Here is a 26,061-nt window from a genome sequence, read left to right as displayed (position 1 = left end):
ATATTTTCCTGCATTTTAACAAAATAATAAGACCAGGCAGTAAAACTGGGGTAAAATTACTTGGGATAACAGGCTTCTAGTTTTTCATGACCTGAAAGAAGACCAGATTCTTAAAAAGTCAAATACTTCAGGCTGACTGATACTTAGCAAAACCAACGTACAAACCAACAAGTCAGGCAAGTTACTAAATATGTGCAGTGACACGATAATAAGGAAGGAAAAAGGTTCTTGGCTTTGATCTTGGAGATCTTTTCTAACCTAAATAATTCTGTGATTAATAACAACAATATAACGGAGGCAGATAAGGACAGCCTCACTTCACAATGTTTTAGTATTTTAAATTGTTTTAACTTAAGCTCATGTCTTCTTGAAATATTGTGTCAACTGTGAAACATTTAAGGAAATAACCTAAAATAACCTATAGTTTTCTGATTCTAACTCAAAAGCAAGAATAAACACCACACCCAATACGGTCTTGATTTCAATCATGGCATTGCACAAGCAGATTTCTTTTCTTTTTCAAATTTTAATGTTGCTAAAACAGGAGAAGTTTGGCAGCGGCTCAAAGCTCCACAAAAACATACATTAATGAGGATTTACATTATTATACAAAATGTACAGAAAAAAAAAGCTACTGAGAAAACATTTTTACACAGTTCTCTTCCTATAAATAAGTGTTTGAGATTAAATATGTATTGAAAAACCTCCAAATATATTCAGAATCAAAATATTCAATATTTACTTGATTTGCTTTTTTAAAGCCCTAATCTAACACAGCAACTTTTTGTGAGGCTGAAAATTCTAACATTGCCACAGCAAAACACTTAAACTTTGAGAAAAGAAGGCAGAAAACCTTGTGTAGCTGCTTCTTCACCCTTTTTGGTGTCTTCATCTTCTATGCTTGGACTTTCACGTGATGAATTCTCCTGCTGAGAATTGTTGTTTTTCAACAGAGCAGGATCAATTTGCGCCTTCAAGAGCTCAAGGGTCTCGGCAAGCTCATTGCGGTTTCTAGAAGAGAAAAACACACTGTCTGATAAGCCACTTACTTACCCCAAAGGGATTCATGAAGAGTGAACAAACATTATCTGCTTAAATTAATTACCCTGAAAACCTTATAGAGTTATATAGTGAAAACACAAGCAAACTGAAATGCTTGTCCCACCAGTGGCTGCACCTTTGCAGTCAGAAACCTTTCAATTTATCCATACCAAAAGTAAAAATATTGCTTTTGGAAGGACCTTATCTACTTAACTATCTCAACTCAATTACTGCTGGGTCCAGATCCAAGCTGCTACTTGTTCTGTTATTAATTACCCTCTCGTTAACCATCACTGATTATTCTTTGCTATTTCTTTTTTTTCTCTTAGCAGTGAACAAACAACAGCTCTCTGCTCATGCACCAAAGAAGCAACCATATAATTTGAGTGAAATTTGCAAAAGCAAACAGCAAATTAATTTAGATACTTTTTGCAAGTGCTTATCCTTAGCATATGCAACAAACAACACCAAGTTGTCTAGAAAACTCCATCAACTCAAGTTATGACAGCAAAATCATTGGTGCACATCTGTCTGAGAGTGAATCTCAGTGCACTGTAACTCCTTATTTAAACTGCACATCCAACTATTAAAAAAATCCACCTTAACTTATAAAGAATTTGAGCCATGATTGAACAGTCATTGCTTTCTTAATGGACTAGAATAATAAGGCTCTCACATCTGTTTTTCAAAGTCAATGTTCAGTAATTTGTTTTTCCCAGGTTTACAGAAAGAAAGGAAGCCTGCAACAATCACAATACGCAGAGTCTCGCAGGTTTTAAAACCGCTTCAGATTTCTTAATGCATTACTGTGGTTTTCTGCTGTGTGGTATGTTAGAACATTCCCAGCAGAACCCTGGTTTCTTCTTCCTTTGGCAATGAATTTTTGAGTCTATAATGCATGGAAAAGATGGATGATGCATGGATCAGCTCTTAATCTGTTTGTCTGGACACATTTACTTTATTCCCCCACAACATCTGTATACATGTAACTCATAGTGATGCTTATTATTTTATGGTCTGTTGATAATGGTTTAAATACTTCTGTATGACTCCCTCAGATGCTGAAGTCATGGCAGTGTAAATAACCTGTAGACAGTTTGGGTTGGAAGGGACCTTCAAAGACCAACCCATTCCAACTTCCTTGCCACGGGCAGGGACATCGACAAGACCAAGTTGGTCAAATCTGGCCTTGAAGACTTCCTGCAATGGGGCAGCCACAGCTTCTCTGAGCAACCTGTGCCGCTGCCTCACCACTCTCACAGAACTCTTCTGTAACATTAAATCTAAATCTGCCCTCTGTCAGTTTGAAGCCATTCCCCCTTGCCCTGTCACTACATGCCTCTCTTAACAAATCCCTCTCCCCTTTCCCTGAGTCCCTTTAGGTACTAGAAAGGGCTCTGAGTTCTTCCTGGATCCTTTTCTTCTCCTGGATAGACAATCCCAAGTTTCTCAGCCAGTCTTCATAGAAGAGGTGCTCCAGCCCTCTGAGTATCTCCTTGGCCTCCTCTGGCTTCCTTCCAACATTAGTAATTGCAATATAATTTCCCCAAGAACAAATCTGTCCACTTGTAGCTTTCCTAACAAAGCTGGAGTTAAAGAAGCAAGAGTGTTCTATTTTCTAAGGCATTTAGCTGGCCAGTAAGGAATATGGAGCCATCCTCAAGACAGTCGTCTCTTGCTACCCTTTCTATATATTCACTGTAGCTTGAACTAGCAGGAAACAAATTACGTGATGGCTCCTACCAATACATCTGTGAGTTATTTCTGTACATGATTTTTTATTAGAACATAGATGTCAATGCAGAAAATCCCACTGTCATGAATCCTACTGTGTGAGAAACTAAGATTTATTGCAACACATTTCTGAGCCCAAGAGACCAACAGCTAAAAACCCCACAAAATAAAAAAAAAGGAATACCTAACAATGCACTTCCATGTGGATCCATCCTGGTCATCCTGTTCTTCTATGTACATCCTGACATTATGCTCTTGATCCAGCTGATACCAGTACATGAGGCCGTCCTTGTCCCGACCAATGGGCTGCAGACGCATGGCGTCAGCATCCTCCTCGTTAATGATATTCTTAAACTTCAGATTGTCATCAAACTGACATTCGCAGAGATACTGAAAAAGTAAAAAGACTGGTAAGATACCAAAAATATAAAGAGAAAGAAGAAAATCAGCTCATTTCATTTCAGTGTGATTTGGAACTTGTTTTTAGGCCTCTCTCTGTTGGATCCATGTGTCAGCCATAGCTATAAGTTTTTTCCAGCCCATGTTGTTTTTAAATGAGAGACAAGGGTTGGTTTTGGCTTTTTTTAACCTGGCTGGCTTAGAAAGCTTATTCCCAAATTTTATTACATAGCACAAATTATTTCATTCTACAACAGAACCCATACATAACCTGGAACCAACCCTGACAATTTTGTCAAGACCACAAAAGATGAAGTCCCATTTTGCCTTTGGAGTTCAGCAAGGTAACAAACACATTTCAAAGTGTGTATTACACAGGCAAAGAGCTCTTGACAAAGCAGTAAGCATGAGACTATTTTCACACAAAATGTGAAAAATATGCAAACAAAGTGTTACATGCAGTTACACTCATCCCACTACAATGACTAATATTATGTCTGTTCAAGATCAGGTCTATATTTAATATACGTGCTTATAGTTCAGTCAAGCTAAGTTTTCAAGACCTTAAAGTGAGTGAGGAAGCAGTAATTTAGAACCTTAGCTGATGAATGTGTACCTTCAGAATCCCCAGTTTGCATTCAACACTCATTTCTAGGTATCCTTTTTTTTCCATCTCCCAAGCCCAAGTGCTGTTGAATTCTTGACATATCTGTTACAAACGAAATAACAATAATTCTAAGGTTAGGAGAAAAAAGCAACTTTAATTTTTTTTATTAGTAGTACCTTACTACAATAATTAATTATACATGATCTCTTTGGGATTGCAGTCAGAAAGTCTTACAGAAAAACAAAAAGTAAAACTGAGGCACATTAGCAAGCACTGTTGAATTTTTATAGAAGAAGAGATCATCGAGGTCCTGATCACCACCAGATTCTCTAAACATCCTAAATTAGGTAGCATGATTCTGGAATGGAAAGGTATTATTGTCTTTGCTGTGCACATATCTCACATTTTTCTATTTCTGTCTATTGAGAATATAAATTCTCTCAAGCAGACACGACTTCCTATTATATCTCCTTGCAGCACTCAGCAGACAAATTGCCAGGGTCTCTTGGGGCCCTCTGAGTCCTTCAACTCTACTGCAGATAACAAATGCAACTGCTACTCACTCCACACCGTGGAATTATTGCTCTTTACAAAATATCTTGAGCTTCAAGCTGCTTGACAAATATTTTAAAATATTTTAAATATAGTCAATTTCAATTTATTTAAAGCAAATAAATTCAACCACACCAATACGGGGAAAAAAAATTCTATCACCAGAAAAAGCAGCAGTAGAGAAGAAATAGATTGAATCAGCATAAGCTCAAATAATAAAGGTGAAGAAGAAATTCCTTCTCCTCCTAAACAACTCAGACATGCTTAAGCCAACCTTCAGAGAAGAGACAAGCTACTCATCAATTGAGGACACATGGTGGGATCTCCAGTCAGTGAGGCTATTCATGTGGAAATATCCATGAGGAGGCAAAAGCTGATCACAGCTACACCTCCAGTTGGAATTATTTTGAAGTGCCACTGCTGAATCACAACTGTCAAATCAGTGCATGAGGTGCGGCTGCTCTTCAGTCTACAATGCTGGACTCAATCAGAACAGTGCAGTCTCCCAGTCAACAAATTATTATTAACATAAGATACAGTTACCAACCTATTTAGAAACCTGCCAATCACATCTGAATTCAGCTTTCTCTGGAAACAGCAGCAAAAACAATCCTAAATTTCACCCACCAAAGGTACAGATTAACTGATTCATAATGTAAAACGCCACCTGGGCTCCAATCAAGCAAAGGGGCTGCTACCCCTCCCCTGTCCCCACAGCCACACTACCAACCCTCCACTACCCCAGTACTGACACCATTTCTCAGGTGGCACAAGGGTAAGCCCGCAGTTAGGTCAGCTCAGGCACCCCATAAAGCACGACTTTAAGCTGTGACCTACAGAAAACAGTGAGGAACACTCGTCACAAGGGATCCTGCTGAAGAGCAGTTTTTCCTGCTCTGAGGTTAAAGAATATTACACAGGGACTTCTCTGATGCCAAGCCAAAGCTCACAGCAGGAGACAAGCGCTGCTCACTCACAAAATGAAGCTATTCTACTTTCTCTCTCCTTTTCAACCATGTAATATGAAGAACACTGGGAAACTCTATATCAAAACCCTTGGTCAGGGCATATGCCAGTTGCTGTTCATTACTTAGTCATTAAGTATGAGAGCAATAATGAGAAGCTTCATGCGCTACAAAGTGTGTGATTGTCAAAGCAAAAGTTCGAGACATCAGAGCTGATGAAGCATCTGTTCAAACTGAAATGACTACATTTCAACAATTAAAAACCAGATAATTGTGCTTTCTCCTGACAAGTGCTGTCACAACCCTGAACTACACATCTCATTGATCCAAGCTCTGCTGAAATCTTAGTCTGCCTTCCCAGAGAGGATGCTTCACACTGATCACAAAGCTGCTGCTTGCAGAAACTCCTGGCTTCTGCATGTTAAGAGTGGTCAGCACCTTCCCATCCAGCAAGAAATCTCTCCCAAATAATTCCAAAGCAGATATGATGGCGTCCAACACTATTACCATGCCACATGTTCACTTTAAACAAGGAAAACAGGAACATGAAAGAGGAGTCTCCTTGGGTGGGACTACAAACACCTGAATTCTAACAATCAGAAATGTGTTCAGAATGTGCTGATTTTATGTTGAAGGTTTCAGATGGAGCAATGCAGAGAAATCTTCTCTGTATAAAAATGCAAGTTATTTTTGACAATAGTTAAGTAAAACACTTTATCAGGAGACAGTGCAATGTGACCTCACTACATGTTTCTCAAAATCAGCTAAGCTGGACACTCCCTCTTGATTGTTGGAATGCTTAGGACGAGGCATTTCTTTACCTCAGCCACACATGGCATGACCATAAGACATTCCTTGTGCAGAGGATGAAAGTCAGACTCACAGAGACCCACAGCCATTTTCTTCCATAAAAAACTAGTGCACATACTGGTGGATCCAACTTGGGTGTTTCATCACCAGAAGAAGGAAGGGAAAGAACTCTCAACTACCATGTTCACTTCCTATCCCAAAATATATCCATCTGTCAAAATACCAGCCACAGCTCAGAGACAATTTTTATGATACTCTTATATGCACAACAATCAAGTGAGGCAAGTTTTATAATTAGCTGGTATATAAGCAAAATATAATAATACATACATGCATAAATATTAAGAGCATTTAAGTCTGAATGCCCTCCACTAAAATTTCTGCCTAAATAAGAACATCTAGAATATATCAAGCCCTGTTTTATCAAAGCAACACATCAGTAGTTCTCTAACAAAGGAAAACCAGGTCAACTTTGCCTCTTAGAGTGTCATCAATAATATGTGGAACAATACTGCAGGCATCAAGGAAAAATGCTCTCAGTTGTTCCATACCTTTTCAGTTTTTCCTGGCTTTTGTGGCATTTCCCAATACTCTTCCTTGCTTTCTTAAATTAATCATACTCCTTTGAACTGGGGACAATATTAGCATACCTTTCTAATTAGTTATATTCAAATTCCTTTGTTCTTCAAGGTTCCTTTGAACCACTGGCTAGAATAAGCTTCAAGTTAGCTCTGGAGACTGTTAAATGAAGTAGAATTTATTAACACTTACTTGGTCTTCATAGGGGTGTGAGGAAGGGTTTCCTTACTGCTTCCCTGAAGAAGAATTTCCAAACTGCTTTGAAGATTTTCCAAACTACTCCCTCAAACTTGTTTTATCGCCCTGCTTTCTGCTTACCACACAACTGGTAAGTGGCTCCAGTGGGGTATATAAGTTCATGAGCCCGAGTTGGGTTTTCTCTGTTTGCTGCAATGGTTTTTGGATTTATTAAGGAATTTAACCCAATTCAGTAACCACAGTAGTTGGTAATACACAAAGTACACACAAGTTACATAAATTATTACACTACTATTTTTAAAGATTATCATCAATGCTTTACAGTTGGTTAAGAGGTCAGAATTAACAAAGGCCCTTTAGCAGGTTATTCCTCAAGACATTCCTAGCCCTAAAAACATCATCTTAAAGAGTACACAAACCTCAAGACAAATTCATACCTCTGTAGAGCTTACAGACAGCATTTAAGGGGGACACCTGCAGCCGGATTTGCCAAGTGCCATTATTTGTATGGTTGCTATTACCAAGATGCTGTATTTCTAAGCAAGATGTGATCACGGCTGTACAAACAATAACAAGATTACAACTCTGTGGATTAAAAGACACATGGAATATATCCAGAGGGGAAATGGTAACCTATTAATTTTGACTATCCATATATTCTTATTTTTTGAAGCAGTGTAAATTATTTAAACTGGAAACTATTTGTATGTAAAGTGTCAACAAAGACACAGCTGCAATTAAAATACCAAGACAGAATTATGCAAAACAATGGGATGCTCTATTTTTACTGATGCATAATTACATTTTCATCTTAGCTGTGCCATTCTGAGCATGCAGATATAAATCACTGCAATACTTTCTTTTATTATTAACACATACTACAAGACCTCTGTATGGTTCTTGCATGCGTATCAGCCAAATCACAGTAATTAAATCATATTCAGACAAGTGATATACAATGAACTGCTACTGCATAAATCTCTGCTCAATTTAACCCACTTACAGGCTTCTAAATCTTCTTTATTTAGGGTCTTAATACTCAAGAAAGTGTTTTCCTGCCAATTATGAGGGTGGGCACTCTTTCACATGCAGAAGATGGTGCCTCTTTTCAGAGACCTCTTTCTCACAAGTCTAGGCAGACTGCAAGTTAAGCTGGGATCTGATGTATGCGTGTCGATGCTGGCACAGCCCAAGGCTCCTGCAGCTCATACTAGGGCTTGCTCACACAACTGCTCATCACAACCATATTCCAGCATTGTAGAATAATACAACATGCATACTGTACCTTGATCAAGTATTTTTCCCATCTGTCTGCCGTGACAGACTTCCCAATCTTTCTCATCAGTTTCAAGTGAAGCTCCACCAATTCTTTTGGGACTGTAGTATTGAGAGAGAGAAAAATAAAAAAAAGAAGTTGTTAAGTCTGGCGCAAATATTCTTCAATGCTAAACACTGATAACACTGAAACACTGTGACAAATCAAGACATTTTAATAAAACAGAAACTTCAAGCCTGCTGAAGAGCTGCTCTGCAAATGAGATGGAGGAAGGTTAACTTAATCATGACTCTCTTTGTTTAGATTTACATTTAGGATAATCATCACCCTTCAATTTAAGGATATAGAGCTCAGTGATAAACCTGTGGAAATTCTGGCAGTGTTAAAAGCACAACTGCATAGGAACTACTCCAGTCAAACACCCACAAAAATAATACTGCAAGCAGGACACCTGCAGCTGCCTCCAGAAACCCCAAAGCCATATTCTGCACCATGCCTGGAATATCACCGGATCCAAATTATTTTTTGCCAGGTGCATGGTATGGAAGAAATGTTCCTGAAATTCTGCTCTCATAGATGCAGCTTTGCTATATACACTTACTCTCTCTTGTACTGGAGGGACAGAGAGGTACCCCAGATATGGGGCTTGAGGAATGGTTGCCAGAAATGTTGCCAAGTACAGCTGCACCAGTGCTGTCACAAAATCAAAGTTTTCCAAGCAAATTTATGTATCTCTTAGTGTACACGCCTCAGAAACAATTTCAACAGCTTGTCTCAGCTCACATCTGTGATTTATAAATCAATTTGGCACCACCAAGTGGCAAATTTGCAGAACACTGATTTTATAAGTTAATGAGTAGCATAGTTTCTAAGAAATATGTAATTGATAATTATTAATGAAATTCTACATGTCCAGTGACATCCGCTTTTTCATCTGTAATTTGCTGAGAACAACTTCTAAAATTAACTTTTCAAGTATTTTTATTTCTCTACTCTTTGCATACAATTTTATGATCTAAAAGCATTTTCAGTACTTCATGCACACACATGTTGAAAGCTTTATACCCAATATTTTTATTCTCATAATTTATGATTGTGATTTTTCTGCTGGTCCAGTAGCATTATTTGACACAGGATAAACAGCTGGGACATCAAATGTGTGTGTTTTAAAGTAGATACCACTGAGATGTTTGTTCTTTTACTCATTTATACATTACCTGTGTTAATCTTTTCAATATCTAACTTGAATTCACCCAACCTTTCTTTGTCTTTCAATCAAATGCCTCAACTTTCAGGTGAACATACTGAGTTGCTAAAAAATCAGTTTGATGAAAATGCTTGTGTTGTTTCAGAAATAAAGAAATTTCATACACTAACTCCTTAAATAAACAAACATAGAAAGTACCAGCCTGGTATCCTCAAAGAGACTTCTTTTCAGTATAGATAATTCATAAGTAACAAGTCCTGGCTTGTTCTTTTTCATTCCATTTGTATATAATATTTCCATTACATGGAACCTAGTACCTCTCCTTGCTTCTTCTGAAAACTGATGCTTTTCATGATTTTAAACTAACACCTATTTTAAAAGGAACAAGATCAAAGGTCTTAACCCCAATAAGTGCCAAGCAGCTGGCACTAACAAAATTAAGCACAAGGCACTTCATACACAGGAGCAATTCTATCTATTTTAAGTCATACAATTAAACCTCTGCTTGTGTTTGCGCGACATGGAACTGAGCCAGAGTATTCAAAATTTGCTGAATCAAAGCTTTTGTTCAGCATCCTTTTTTGTTTGTTTTTAATCAGACCTTTTTATGGGAATGTACTGATAGGAATCCTAGTTTAAAGAAGCACAGGTGATTTGTTTCAAATAATCAAATTCCCAGTCACCACAAAAATCTCTGCTAGAGCTTTGGTGTGAGAAAAAAATGGAGAACGTGAAAAATTTTTAATATTGGAGTAATAGGCACACTCTTGGATCAGCACTTCCTGTGAGTTGTGTCAGTATCTACAGAAATGTCACTTGTCTCAGTTTCAGCATTTCAGCTCTTGTATTTCTAGGATCTTCATGACGCATTGATGTGATGACTTTTACAAATTTCACCGAACACTTCATATCCATTCTCTGTTTACTACCCTTTCAAGATGCTTTTCATGTATTATGCAATATTACTGACTGGATTTCTAGGCTGGCTTTTCACCTCTTCCCTTCTCTGAGAGGAATCCCACAGTACATGCCTGGTGTAATGAAGGAGGCAGGAGGTTTGGAGAAGAAAACTGACGTCTAGTTTGCTCTCTAGGGAGTGTGTGAAGTGCAGCCTGACCAGCCACATGCCCCAATAACCACAGGAGCAGAAGTCTACAGGACTGAGAAACAAACTGTATTGAATCCAAAGTAACTGTAAAATAATATAGGATGTACACCTGACTTGTCCAAAAACACCAGCTGGCCTTGGAAGGCTGAAGAGCAGCGGCAAATCTCTCCCAAAGCACTTAGCTGGCAGGGAGTAAAACTGCACTAGTAAACACAACAAAAACTTCAATCCTCTCAGAAATGCATTGAACCTGCATAACTGTAAATTAACTTACTTTTGTTCAGACTATAGAGAGAATTCCTGACAAGAGTTCATTGAATTGAGACATCAGTAAGGATCATTTTTACAAAATTGTTCTATCCTATAGGCAAGAGAAAGAACATAACACCAAAGAGAATGAGCATAATTATTTTGGGTCGTGTTGCCGGCTGGTTTCAGCAAATAACAACAGTAGACTACTATCTCCTTTGCAAAATTTCATCTCCTTCATATGGGACCTGCATCACTCATTTCAGGAACTTGTGTAACAATGTTCTGCATTTGTAAAAATTTCACATAAGGGAAGGAACAATACACAGCATCCTTCTTGTATAATTGCCATTGTGTGTGAGGTTCTGGTCAAAAAAGCATGATGGAACATATTAAAAAAAAACCTCTAAATATGAATTAGATTCTCAAACTCTTATAAAACTTTGATCTCTCTGGAATGTAATACAGGAGTTCTCTAAAACCTTCTCAGAAAATCCTTAAGCAGTGGAGAAAACACCAGGACTGTGCACAGGGCCAATAGCAGTTCTTCTTTTACCAAAGTGCTGTACAAATATTTCAAAGAATTGACTATAATTAAAGCATGGTGCATTCTGCTAAATATTCAAAAATACATACTTTTCATAGGAAGAAGTCATAAGCCAGGAAGAATGAGTCACCCTAAACCATTATAAAGCTTCTGGTGGAGTTCAGCCTATTTGTTAAACCCTACACTTCCCTGGAGGGGAGGTTGTCATCTGGGCCTCACACAAGTGTCCTTTGAACACTATTCTGTCTATTCCAGCATTTCAGAGAGCATCCTATACATCAGTCACATGTCTAATAAATTCGGGAACATCAGAATAATTGAAATGGAAGAGAAAACATACAAACGTGAAAATCCCATCAGCTGGCTAGAAAAGATGTAACTTTCAAATACCTACAAAACCACAGATTAAAGACAACTTCTCATGTAACCATAACCCCATTTCACCACTATTTATTTTCCCTGCCAAAACAAAAAGGCTTACAACTCACCTAAAAAACCCTGAAACAGCAGATGAAAACAGAAAATATGACCAAGTCCTGAGTCCAGAAGGAGGATGGGGGAATCTGTTATTTTGAAAATTATTATAAACAAAAAAAGCTTGGTATAAAAGCAGATCTGGAGTGCTGGACACAGAGAGGAGGACTGGAACCATGATCTACACAGAGCACCTGGTACTGATGTGGATTACAAAGCCTGTGCCTACTGTTCTCCTTCTGGGACCCAGGAAGAGAACACTGAACTCTTAGTGCTAGGGGGACCTGGGGTGGAGGGAACAAAAAATAAAACTCTGGGATGCAAAGGTCATTGGCAGTTTTCATGCTTCATGAACACAAACAGGTCTTCCCAGTTACACTAGTAAACCATTTTCCATGCTAACTTGTTTTGGCAAGTGGAGGAAATAAAATGACTCATAAGACATACATGGCAAATATTTCCATTACCCATACCTTCTTTTTCATGCTTCTACCTTGACCAAAATTACCTCTGCACGCTATGACTGCACTGTCAAATAACACCACACTGAGCCAGAGGACAGCTGAGATTGATGAGATCATTAATGATCTCCCACCTCCTTTCTGCTAAGGGAAGGCAGCTCTCAGCAACCTGCACACAGCTGATGTGGATTGGCTACTGGCACGCTGCATGGAGTTTAATGGCAAAGAGGAGACGGTTTCCACCCTGCTCAAATCGCTCTGCTGTGAGTGCTGGAGGGAGCTGTCCTGGAGGCACAGACAAAGGCAAGAGCATCTCTTCAGACATCAGTAAAGAGTCAGCATGTGGCCACTGTGGAACAGGCTGCATAGAGCAGCAGGGGATGCCCCACCCCTGCAAGTGTTCAAGGCCAGGTTGGATGGGGCTTGCAGGAGTGTGGTCTAGTGGAAGGTGTCCTGGCCCACAGCAGGGTGGTTGGAATGATCTTTAGGGTCCCTTCCAACCCAAACCATTCTATGATAACTTACCACTTATCACACTAACCATGCAGTTAATTCCCTTTACAGACAGATCCTTAGGCATAACTTTGCTTAAAACCAGTCAGCTGCAACCCCTACGATAGGCACCAGAGTCCCCAATAGGCATGTGACCACGTTTCCAGCATCTTTAATATTCTCCTTAATTTCTGTGTGAAGGCTGAAGTCCCATGAGCAGTCTGGGACAGCAAACATCTTGTCTTCTAGATTAGTTTCAACCAAAGAGAAGTCCCTCATCTGTTTCATTAAACAACTAGCAAACACTGAGTAAAAGAAAGGGAACAGCATCTCCCCTTTGGCACCAGCACTGGTTTATTATAACATAAATATTCTTCTTGAGGAACTATCTAACTTGTTTCTTATCTCAACTCAATATAAGGAAAATGTGAGACCCTCTTAGTTATTCACAAAAGTTTATAAATTAGAGGAAAATGGCAGGCTTGGTATGAACTTGGCATGATAAATATACGGACAGATAAAACTCCCTAGAGTTTGAACCCAGGCAAGAAAATTCAGTAAACCTCTGATAAAAAAAAAATGCAGCACTAAGGAGCTTTATCTTCACACAGCAAGTTTGGCATAAAAATAATAAATTGGAATCATGTGACCTCATGAGAAAAAGAGCAGTTGCTCCTGTTTGAAAGGACAATCTAAATATCTTATTTTCTGAGTCATTTGATGAGTATTATCCTACCAAACTGTGTGCCTACAAAAAAAGAACCAAAAAACCAAAGACACACAGGAAAGGGGAAAAAATGAAACTGCTCTGCCTCCTGAGTGAATGAAAAGAGCAATTAAACATGCTGTAATTAAACCACAGATCAAAACAGAACGAACAAGTCACCAAGTAGCAGTTTTATATCCTGTTCCTAGAAAGATTGTTGGCAGGCTTTACAAACAAACAAACCACGCTCACATTTAAATGACATTGTTATCCTAGGAAAGTACTTTGAAATCTGGATGCTCACCAGCTAGATCATTTTCACACAAATATCTGAGAACATTTATCTCTCTTGTCTGTACAAATACGTATTAGAAGACTCTCTTCTTACCTGGACTATTCAGAGCACAGGTCACTCTAACATTAGCCAGCAAAGGTAAGATTTTTATCCTGCTGGTAAACCCCCTCCTACACATCCCCATGTGAGGAACCCAGCTCACCACCTCTTTCACTGCCACTTGCAAGTGAATCATGACCAACATGGAAAATGCTCTCAACTGGGACCAAAATGCCTTTTCTACCCCCAGTTCTTTTACTAAGTTGCATCACCAGCATAACAGACCTTGCTAGCAGAGCTGCATCCTGACCTCATTGTACCAGTCCAACCCAGCACTGCCAAGTCCCAGCAGTAAACCATGTCCCCAGGTGCCTCATCGACACATCTTAAATATGCCCATGATTGGTGACTCCACCACTTTTTTCCCTGGGCAGCCTTTTCCAGTGCTTGACAACCCTTTCTATGAAGAAATTTTCCTAATATCCAAACTAAACCTTGTCAGCATAACTTGAGACCATTTATTCTTGCCCTATTTTTTGTTAATTGGGAGAACAGACCAACCTCCAACTGGCTACCACCTCCTTTTAGGCAGTTGTGGAGTGATAAGGTCCCCCAAGTCTCTATTTCTCCAGAATAAAAAATCCCAGTTCCTTCAGCTGCTTCTCACCAGACTTGTGCTCTAGACCCTTCAACATCTCTGTTACCCTTTTCTGGACAAACTCCAGCATCTCAATGTCTTTTTTGTACTGAGGGGCCCAAACCAGAACACAGAATTCAAAGTATGGCCTCATCAGGGCCAAATACAGGGGGACAGTCATTGCCTGGGTCCTACTGGCCACACTACTGCTAATACAGGCCAGGATGCCACTGGCCTTCTTGGCCACCTGGCTCATGTTCAGCGGCTGTCAACCAACACCACCAGGTCCTTCCTGAGAAGCAGATTCCCAAACACCTTCCTAAACCCATCGCACCACCTTGTGCACCCTTTCCTCCCATATCTTTTATTCTACAATCCTTCTCTGTCTGCAGTTCAATCTGATTATGCTTTGCTTTCTAATGCTCACATTTCCATCAGTAACCTCCTCACTGTATATGAAACTGAGATTTAAAAAATCACTTCCATTGTCATCGACATAACTCCTGAAGCTGGAATTAAAGGCCATATCAAAGTAAACAAAATTGCTGCAGAGCTGTTCTTCAGCAGCCCTTTAGCAGACAGGAGATAGCTTAATCTTTCACAGGCCCCCTATTTCATTCTCTGGCTATTAAGTGCCTAGGGATGTTGGGGACTTTTTAAGGTAATATATTATAAGGAACAGCAGAAAGGTTAACAAAAGCAGAACTGATGTTAGAAAAAAGCATAAAACTTAGCAAGAAAAGCATGCTGTACTGTGCAATGAAAAAGAATAGGAGGTAGAAGAAAAAAAGAAAATTACTTTGAAAACAATACAGGAAAAAATAGCACAGAATCTATTTTAGAAACTGAAAATAGTCCAGGAAAGACAGCAAATGAAAGCCCAGATCACTGACTTAAAAAATGTATTGAATAAAAAATGGGCTCTAGTCTACAAACTTAGGACATGTGAAGAGCAAGTAAGACAAATTAAGCTGTGGCAGCAATATGCAAACAAGCAGATTGCCCTTAAAAAGAGGTACTGAAAACACTTGAAATTGTCACTGGCAGTCACTGCTGGCAGTTAACTCACATGCAGTGACAACACCATATATTTCTACTGTCTAAAATCAAGTGCACTTGACTTCCTGATCCTTCATTTGGGCAGATGCAAACTCTGACAGAAACTGCTGGGACCACATCCCATGAAAGCAAAGATGCTGCAGCACAGGTATCTTCCATTCTAGCTTCATTCTAGCTGATACAAAGAGGAAACTAAAATTACTCCAGGATTCTCTTGCCTGCTGATGCATCTCAGTCTCCAAGAGAACCAAGACTTTTAAACCATCAACAGAAAATCCTTCTCATTTCCTTCCTTAGCCCGTAACTGTGTAATTACAAATCTCAAGTAAAGTGTAGGTATGACAAAGGTAATTGTAAAGATTACACTTTAGTAGTAGACCCTAGTGTGCTTCACAGCTCCTCATTGCAAGTATGCATCTCCATGGCTTCTGGATACACTGGGGTGAATTCACTTCAGAGAAATTTCAGTAGTTTGGGGTCTTTTTCCACTGGAAGAAGCAGGCAGAGATGAGCTGCAGTGGGTGGCATCAGGCACTGGGAGCCAGCCTTTGGAGCATGTTGCAGAATACACTTGCCCATTCTACTTGTGCTAGGCACAAAGGTGTCCTACAGAAAGCACAAGTGGAGTTAAGAGCCACAACAAAAAGAACAAGCAGGTTGATCAGAGGGCTTGGTCCAACTCTGCCACAAGAAATGCTGGAGAGGCACATATTAGGAAGCACAACCCCTGGGGAATATCAGTAGCAAAAGGAGGATTTACATCCTGATGTCAGTCTGGACTGAGGCACTTGCTGGCCACTACAATCATGGAGGCTCACACTTGCAGAAAGGATGTAAGCAAAAGAAGTTGAGATGGCAGTGTTCAACCATGCTCACCTTTTGATCTAACATGAAGAAGTTGCACAGCCATTGAAGTGGTAAAAATTAATTCAGTGTCTTCATTCACTCTCGGACCAAAATTACAACTCCCTCCTAGGAGGGTGGCACAGACAGAAGGCAAGCAACTAGAAAAGAAATGCTCTAACTCCTGTGAAAAGGAGCCTGAATTTTCATTCCTATACTAAACTTCTCGAATTTTGTAGATATTTTGCCTTTAAAAAATAGGAAAGGGCAGCAACATAGCAGTAGTATTCATCTAAGCACCTGGACAGAGATCTACAAATGTAGATACTGACACCTGAGCTAATTCCATATAATCCATTTACAACCCACAGAGAGAAACATACTTTCAGGAAGAGTCAGCCCATCCTGAAGTAAAACATCTGAGCTCTGCTAAATACACTTGAAGAGATTAATTCTGTTATAGAGTGTCTGGCAACTTTTTCCAGTGAAAACCACCTCTTCCAGTGGGGGAAGGTCTTAAAGATACAGGAGGTGTTACCAGGTACTGGGGGTGGGTACATCTTGTTCTTAAACCCTTCCCCTAAGCTCTTACACTCCCCATTAAACAGAGAATTACCACTGCAGATCTGACTCTACCTCCTACACTTTATCTGTGCACTAACACTTCCTGCAGACAAAATCAAATGTCTAAGTATGGCAGCATTTAACTTCAGATGAAAGCTTATATCCTGCTATGTTAAACTAGAAGCATCCTCAGTGCAGTGAACTAAGTGAAGTGTTTAGAACACATGAGCATAGAGTTGTATACACCAGCAGTTAAGAAGCTGTCAGCTTTATTTAGCTTTATTCATATAATGAACATAACAAGCTGCTTTTAACACTTTCTGTAAAAGTTGAATAAAAGTTCTTTTTCACTCCACTATATGAAAAGAAGTAAATACATTTTAATCTCTTACTTTGTTTTGTTACTAGAAACGTCCCTCTGGTGTTAATTTAGCCACATTTCTCAGGTACTGTCCTGAGTGTGAATATTAACAGCATTAAAAGAGAGAGGATGTTGATTATACCACAAAATCACCTTCTCCCACATCTCTCACTTGAATAAAATGGCAATATTTAAAAACTCAGGTTGAATAAAACCCACTTTTCTAAGCAATTTTCATTACCAAGGTTAAAATTCCTCAATTTTCTCTCCAGATAGAAAAACCCAACCAACAAAAAAACCCAAAACTAAGCCTCACAACACCAAAGAATCCCAAATATTTATCCTCTTTCACACATCATGTAAGATCTACTACAAGGACATTTTGGTCCTTTTTCAGATTTAATTTTAGAAATAGTAGTTTTTTTCTCTAGTCACTGGTGATCCAACCTGTATTTCAAATAAAACTCATTTATACTCAGGAATTCACAATTTTATCTTTCATCTTTCAACAATTTTACTCAACCATAGCAACAGCTAAATATTTCTTTGTAGTTTCTCAGTAGCTGTCAAATATTGCAGACACCTTTTTTTTGAAAATCTAGTCTTAGAAACCATAATTTCTTTAGTAATATTTTTTATTTACTGGACCCTAAAGAAGTACAAGAAAAAACTACAGTGCAAAGACACACATTTTATGCTTTTCAAAACATCCGGCAGCAACGAACTGGTGCAGAAACATTTGAGCACTATTCAGTAAGCATTTGGTATTTGACAGGCAGCAGCATTATGTGAGCATGAGGTGTTTTTAAGGATCAGGATAAGCAAACTTTGAAGGTGAAGCCAACTCAAGTCATTCTGCAATGCAGAACACACTTCCCTGTCAGCTGGAAATAAGTAACTCCATGCTTGTTCTGCTCTAAGATAGTATCAGTTCATTAATCTATCAGCAGTGCAAGTGAAATTTTAAAATAATTTACAAAAATATCACATAGCCAGAATGAGTTGCACCATATCTCAGAGACTTGGACAAAACAATCATAACAGAGGAACATTTCTAGCAGCTGACAAAGGTTTCTGTGAAAGGTAGCAGTCACATGGCTGGATGAAAATCATTCTACAGATGAATTCATGATCCCAAACAAAGAATTCTACAACTTCAACCCAATTAGCACAGAATATGAGGGTTCTTTTAAATAATTTCAGAATTAGTAGCAACTTTTTGTCCATTATGTCTAATGAAACCCAGGAAGCATGTAAGAATAGAAATTTAAGAAGCAGAATTGTCCAAGACAGTTGTCTGACAAAGTGCTAGTAGTACATAAAGTAGTACACAATGTGATTTTCACCAACTTCCTTAAGCCTAGATCTAAAATGAAGACTGCTTTAGACTTAAAGCAAACCACTTATGTCGTCTGGAGAGCTGGTAACCAAATCATGCAGAAGTGAAGACTCACAGAGGCTTCATTCCTTGAAAGGCCCAACTCGTAGGTATGAATTTCTATGAGCAAACTCATGTTTTGACCTGTCAGCACTATTAAAATATCTACCTCTGCTAACATAATTCTTTTAATTGCAAGAAACGGTTGTAACTGTGGGGCTGTTGCAGCTTCCCAGGGAAGCCAAGACTGTTCCCTTCAGGTTTGACATCATCTCCTGTCTGTCCAGGCAGCCTCAAAGCCTCAGACCCCTTTGCCAGACTGGCAGCTCTGTTGCCTCTCAGTAACTCGGGTTCAACTGCCATCAGCCACCTCTTACACAACTTTTAATCTGAGCTAGAAAGTAAGACAAGGGTAACAGCCTGAAAGGACACTGGATTTGTAGCTACCATTTCCATAATGCCTGCCATCTCTCAGTCCTTATGTCTGAGGATACAAACCCTCCAACCTACACAACCACAGCTAGATGCTATCAGGATCTGGGAAGAACCTGGCTGCTTGGGCTGCAGACAGATGTGAAGTGCCACAAAGTAACCCAAACACACAACAGTATCTGAAAGCATAAAATTTCAGCCATCAAATCCTTCCCTTCCCATATAAGACAAAACAGACAGAAAGGAAGACAAACACACTGAACAGTAGGAACAGCTGAGCATGGCAGTTGGAAAAGAAAATTACGAGCCATGGTGCATATCACTTCATGTGACAGCGACCACCAGACGCTGCTTCAGAACATGTGTACAGAAAACCCACAGCACATGTAACAAAATTACCTGTCCCTAGGTTAGCTTCAAATCACCTTTTCATAGAGCCTGGCTTAACATAAAAGCAAGAAACTTAGTGTTCTTAGTTTTGTTTTAAAATATTTTCATTACAACTCAACATTTATCAGTTTCTAAATATTTTTGGGCTCTGACCACAGTAATAATTTGCAGCAATCAGCTGCAATTACATAACATGTGAAAGGCATCTAAATCTCAATTATGTTTTGAGTTTCATTCAATGCACCATTTTTCTGGTTTTACAATATAAAAGGAACGCAAAACTCTAGGAGCCTTGCTTTGAATACTTTTTAAAATGTCCTCTGATGTCAACAGTATAAGCTGCCATGCAGTCTTCCTTCCTCGATGTTCCGTGTTATCTTCCAAGGTGGAGCTGCTACTGCTGAACACTAAAATCAAGATAGAGGCAAACAAGCAAACAACAAAACAAGAGGTAGATATACATACTCAAAATAATATATACCCCAAGTTTTAGTATGATTCTCTGCCCACTCCTCATGCTGTTATTTTGTTAATTTTAAAACTCCATGTCCATGTTAATAGGCATGCTTTCCTGAATTATCACAATATTACCTAGAGTATTTTGTTGAGCTAACAGCAAATTTTAAATATTTTGGGATGTATTTGTTATAAACATTTTCCCTTATAAGATATACTTACAACTCTCCTTCATTTGCAGTTTTGTTGCCCATTGGTAATACTATTTTATCGACAGCAGCGTTTCCCCTTAGGCTGAATTAGCCATCTTACACCATGATCTTTTTAAAAAACAACTCATGTCCTTCTGGTTTCTTGGCAATTGAGATTAACTGCCCACACTATAAAAAAAATTAAAAGAAATTAGGAATTCTACTTCATTTATACTACAGTATATAGTAGTATATATAGAGAGCAATAAAAAATAATCTATTTTTCTAACCAACTTCCTGCTATTTAATCAGTTTAAGGTTTATGATGGTGCTTTCCCTCTGGACACTGACTCACATTCAGTGGTTGCCTCGGCTGGAGTGATGCACCCCCTCATGTTCTGCCAGGTAGGGTTGTCAGGGCTGGACAGAAAGCAAAGCCCCTCCACAGCAAGAGCACAGACCAGTGGTAACATCAGTTTGCATTAACATGCTGGCCTGTAGACTGCAAGGGCTAAAAACATTCTCCATGCCTCACCTGATTCCTCCTGCCACAAAGAATAACGTCAAAGAAAGGGCTGGGCATGAGAGTTACTACGTGGGTCATGCCACATCAGGTTGCTCTGGAACGCCAAGTCAACCACCTTAATCAGTGACCTCTTTAAAAAGACTGCATCCATATGTAAGCATATGTCAAACAGGAGCCATCTATCTTTGTTTCAGAAGAATTACCCATCTTTCAAAAGAAAACAGCAGAATATTTCTCTCTGGAGAATAACTACTACAACTATTAGAACTATGAAATTACAATTTCATGAAGTTCATGAAAGCTAGATGTAAAAGCTCCTTGCTTTTGATTTCCTCCTTCCTGAATTGTTTAAAACATACTAGTCACTCCAGTTTCCATTTCTTTACTCAAATACACACTTGTATTTTTTTTTTACCTGCTGTACTGCTAAACCTTTTCAGAAAGCCAAACTAATACCTAATCCAGGCAACTCAACATGCTTCCACATTATTAACTGTGTTCTAATTTCCTAATATGTCAGTTTTACCATATTTTGTCTTTATTGCAAGAAAGGCAATAGAATCAACATATCACAAATTAGTCTAATAATGACACCTTATGCAAAGAGGTTAATTAAGTTCTCAGTAACATACTTATTTTAATCATTGCATTGTGGTTGATGATTTTAGCCATCCATGTCTCCTAGATTTTTCTTCTTTTTACATAAGACACTTTTCTGTCCACATGTTCTGCAAATTCCTCTTGGACTTTTTAGCTTCCTTCTCTCTACTGCTAGCTATGAATACATTCTCCTGGACTTCAGCAGGGTTAGATTTCCACCTTTCAAACAATTCCTACTCAGCAGACAAACCAACCCTTAGCCCTTAGGCTTATCCTCACCATCCTACTCCCATTTGTCCAACCTGCATTGAGAGACATCCACTAGCTTTGTGAAGATGCTTCATCACCTAGGACATAGTGCTGACTACTTCTTCTGGTCTCCCTTTATTAAGGTCAGGTCTTCCAAAAGCTCCCTTGTTGCCATATCAATTTTTCTTACCTGCTGCTAAACTTTCTTAACTTTTATACATAGTGTTAACATGTTATTAGGATGTCAGCTAATGTTGTCTGCTACAAATTTTGTATAAGCTTAAATATACAGTTTAAGGGATAATTTTGCCACTTAATGGAAGTGTCTTTTGTAAAGCAGGGCATTCACATGGCCACTTTATGCCAGCTTAAACTGGTTCCCTCTTAACTACCACTTCCAGGCAATATAAAAAACCTTTTTGTTGCTGTTGCACCCATCACACACCTCTCCATCTTGGATGCTTTATTGCAATATATTGTTGATAACTACAAGGACATCACACTGGAGGCTCTGGGATCAAACTAAAATTTCCACACTTTATCATTCACTAATTAATACAGCTTTTGTGAACCACTGCAGTTTGTTCTCAGGAGGAAACCTTTATAATCCTGGTAATCATTAATACTAAAAGGCAATAAATGTGCCCTGGCACTGGCGCTCCTAGATAGCTGTAGATGAGTTGGAAAATAGCCAGGGCAGTACCAGAGGGACACTGAGTAGAGTAGGAAATAAAGTGTTTACTTACACACAAATCTAAACAACCAGTTTTATTCAGCATATTACTGGTTCAGGACAACTGTTAGGATAGAAAAATGGTATAGCCCTAGACAACCAAAAAACCAGGCAGAGCTTCATGCTGATAAGCCCCATTTTCCTGGAAAAGAGGATTTTAGAGATCAGGGTAGGTAAGGCACAATTTGCTTCAAATATCTTGATATCAAGTATCTCCATTCTTCAAATATCAACCAAGTTTGTGAGCTCAAGGGTATAAGCAGCATTCTTCTCCAAAGTACTAAAAGACCTAAATGATGATAATGGAAAGAAACTGAATACTAAAACAGAGCTGCTGAAACACGGGAACCTTGAAAAATAGGCCTCCTCTCATTTAGGAAAATTGGTTTCCCCAGACCACTAGACATCAACATGGTCAGAATTTCTACAGTAGTTCTGAGAAATTCTCTGCTGCTTGAGTTTTAAAAGCTTTGTTTAGCTCTTGGGGAAGAGATGAGAGGCTGACAAATGCTAGAGGCTACCAAGAAATACCTGTTAATGCTAAAATGTTAGTCGAGTTTTATAGATGAGTTGAAGCAAAGGAAAGTTCATTGATTTGGAGGAAAAATGGAAGAGGAGAAAGGGTAATGAAATAGTGTAGCAAGATCAGCTTAGTGTGATGAACTGCCACAGACCTTGCTATTCCACAACTGGAACACTATGCTCTTACTGCAAGGCTGGAGGACATAAAAAATACACACTCCTTTTACAAGTTTTATTATTTCTCAATGGCTTAAACATTTTACTGAACTCAAAAAACATCAACAGCCAACCATCAAACATTGCTGCACTGCTCTGCCCCATCATCAGTGCTCAAGTAGGGAGTAATGAAGAGCCTGCAGCACACTGGGAGGGTGCTCCACAGCACTACAGCCCACACAGGCAGCCTGGCAGTTCCCCCACCGTGGGATGCGTCCCTGCAGTGCACACTGCATTCCCAGTGCACACTGCCTGCATCAGGAGATGCTCCTGGAATGCAAGTTCAGCTCTCTTGCCAGCCATGCTCCTGCTTTTCCTCCAGGAGGAGCACAACAGAGATTGTCTTGGGAGGATACCAGAGGACACTTGTTCCAACAATGGCAGATAACACAGAGTCCTGAATACCTCCTTCAACTCCCAACTGTCGTGGAGGAGCACAGCTGTACCAAGAAGCATTGTATGGCCCAGAGAGAGAACTAGGTATGAAAATGGGTTCTTCCAAAGAACTGCAAGACAACTGGCTTTGAGGCAGCAGCAAGCACACAGCCACAGCATTCTTCACCAGGTTATCTAATCATCATCTTCCCATCATCTGCCCCTTCTTGACAGTTCAGTAGCTCCTGTCATCTATTTCACCCCACACAAAGGAATTCTTCCTGTCATTGTGATCAGGAATAGTCAGCATAGACTCATTAAATCATGCTTGACCAACCCAATTGGCTTCTACAATGAAACAACTAACGGGATGGATGAGGAGAGAGCAGTGGATATTGTGAACCAAGACTCCAGCAAGGATTTTGACACTGTCTCTCACAACATTCTCATAAACAAATTCAGGAAGTGTGGACTGGATGACCCCAGATTGGGGGGTGGAACAGCAGATCCCAAAGGGTCATAATCAGCAGCACAGGGTCTAGTTGGAGGCCTGTCACTAGCAGTGTCCCCCAAGGTTCTACACTGAGTCCAGTATTGTTTAACTTATCCATCAATGACTTGGATGAAGGGACAGATTACTCTGCAGCAAGTTCACACAAAGCTGAGATGAGTGGCCAACACCACAGAGGGCTGTGTAGCCCTTCAGAAGGGCCTTGGAGACATGGCCAGAGAGGAACTTTTGAAATTCATCAAGGGCAGATGCAGGGTGCTGCACCTGGGAAAGAACAAACTCACAGAGTAGCCCAGGCTGAGGGCTGACCTGCTGGAAAGCAGCTCTGCTCCTTCCAGAGAAGAACCCAGAGTGCTGGCGGGCAACAAGCTGTCCATGAGCCAGCAGTGCCCCTGTTGCTAAAAAGGCCAATGGTATCCTGGGATGCCTTAGGGAAAGCACTGCCAGCAGGGCGAGGGAGGTGATCCTGCCCCTCCACTCAGATCTGGTAAGGCCATGTCTGGAGTGCTGTGTCCAGCTCTGGGCTCCTCTGTACAAGAGAGACATGGAGCTCCTGGAGCACGTCCAGTGGAGGACTATGAAAATTATTAAGGGACTGGAGCATCTCTCTTAGAAGGAAAGGTTGAGGCCTGTTCAGCCTCAAGAAGAGAGGGCTGAGAGGGGATCTCATCCATGTACGTAAGTATCCAAAGGGAGGGCGCCAAGAAGACGGATCCAGGTTCTCCTCAGTGGTGCCAAGCACTAGGACACAAAGCAATAGGCAGAAAGAGATGCACAGGAAGTTCCACCTGATTATGAGAAAGAACTTCTTTACTGTATGGATGACCACTAGAACAGGAGTTTCCCCGCTGGAGTGATTCAAGAACTGTTTGGATGCAATCCTGTGCAATATGCTCTAGGATGATGCTGATTGAGCACAGAAGTTGGACCAGAAGACTCACTGTTTTCCCTTCCAATCTGACCTGTTCTGTGATTCTGCAATCTAAATGTCAGCTTTGGGATGAGCTCAGAAGTGTATGAGCTATGTATGTATGCAAGCAGTATGTACCAAGCAGTGGGCACTAATAATTGTACATGTCTATCAGCTAACTTACACTACACAATACAGTTCTTACACTATACAATACAGCTTGAAGTAATCCCAAACAAGAGAAAAGAAGCTCATGGTAAGTGCTGAAAACTCAGGAAGACCCTGAGCTACAAAGACGGGTGGAGGGAGAATATTCCGAGAAACTTTTAGAGCTTCTGCAAACCTCTGAAGTTGGGCAAGGCAAAGTGCTGATGGATTGCTGGCTAAAACATAATTTCCACCTTAGATGTGATAATGGGGTCACACACAAGTCACCTTGATGTTTATGAAGTTCTCCAATACAAATGTACCACAGTACAGCACTGCCATGGAGCTTCTTTCACTAAACACCATCTCACCCCGGACATAAGATTTTCCACCGATATTCCTGGGTCTTATACATTTGTCCTGAATAAGACTCTGACTTGGAAGTAATATCAGAAGCTTTTCCTCTAGTTCTGTACCATCCAAGCTAAGTTGGAATTCAATAAAGCCACCTACTGAAAGCATACCACTCTTCCTTGATGGAGACACATGCTCCAACAGAATCTGCATAATCCCTAGGACGGCTGAACTTTGAGGGGGGCTCAGATGCTCTGTAGCTCATCTGTGCCTGAAGAGCAGTGTCCCAAGTTCCTTTTTTCCATTCCATATGGCATTCTGCCATCTCTTTCAGATGGGCAGCGCTACTGGCAAGGACTGAACTGCTTCTCTCTCCAGAGTACAGTGTTTTCTGGGCTTCTACGCCGGATCATGAGATGTGGAGTCTACCTAAAACTGCATTAACAGCATAAATATGAAATCATACTGGGATGAGTTGACATGCCAGCTCAACACACATAGAGGTGTGAAGTCTCCCCACGGAAAAGCCAGCAAAATAGGAACAGTTATGAGATAATTATTTCCAAGATAAACTTCACTGCTTAAATGAATGATCAAAAAGCATGTGTAGATGTGGCACATTGACCTTAACATCAGATTAATCTACACTGACTGAAGTGTAGCCCAGATGAGTTTATTCTGCATTAGAGACTTATTTGCCATGAAGCTGGTGCAAGAATGATGTGCTACTTACTTTCTCCAGATTTAACCCTCTTATGCTGTTTGAGGGTATCATCTCCAAGTCACTGGAGTCTATCTTCAACAAATGATTTAATTTGGTGTCTAGAAACATGAGTGTAGAGCCTCCATCACAGTAAAAAATGAAACA

General features: G+C 39.8%; 1 protein-coding gene across 1 annotated transcript in view; it reads right to left on the bottom strand.

The window, feature by feature from the left end:
- RSF1 (remodeling and spacing factor 1) overlaps nucleotides 1–26,061 on the bottom strand; it is a 65,878-nt gene that overhangs the window by 32,632 nt on the left and 7,185 nt on the right. The window contains exons 2-5 of the mRNA XM_030953288.1: nucleotides 8,171–8,262; nucleotides 3,791–3,883; nucleotides 2,960–3,165; nucleotides 854–1,011 (exon numbers count right to left, since the gene is read on the bottom strand). Of these exons, the coding sequence (XP_030809148.1) occupies nucleotides 854–1,011; nucleotides 2,960–3,165; nucleotides 3,791–3,883; nucleotides 8,171–8,262 (549 nt within the window). The remainder of the gene's footprint in view (nucleotides 1–853; nucleotides 1,012–2,959; nucleotides 3,166–3,790; nucleotides 3,884–8,170; nucleotides 8,263–26,061) is intronic.

Source organism: Camarhynchus parvulus, chromosome 1, assembly GCF_901933205.1.
Source record: "Camarhynchus parvulus chromosome 1, STF_HiC, whole genome shotgun sequence".
Classification (NCBI taxonomy): domain Eukaryota; kingdom Metazoa; phylum Chordata; class Aves; order Passeriformes; family Thraupidae; genus Camarhynchus; species Camarhynchus parvulus.
This window is presented reverse-complemented; position numbering and strand designations above follow the sequence as displayed.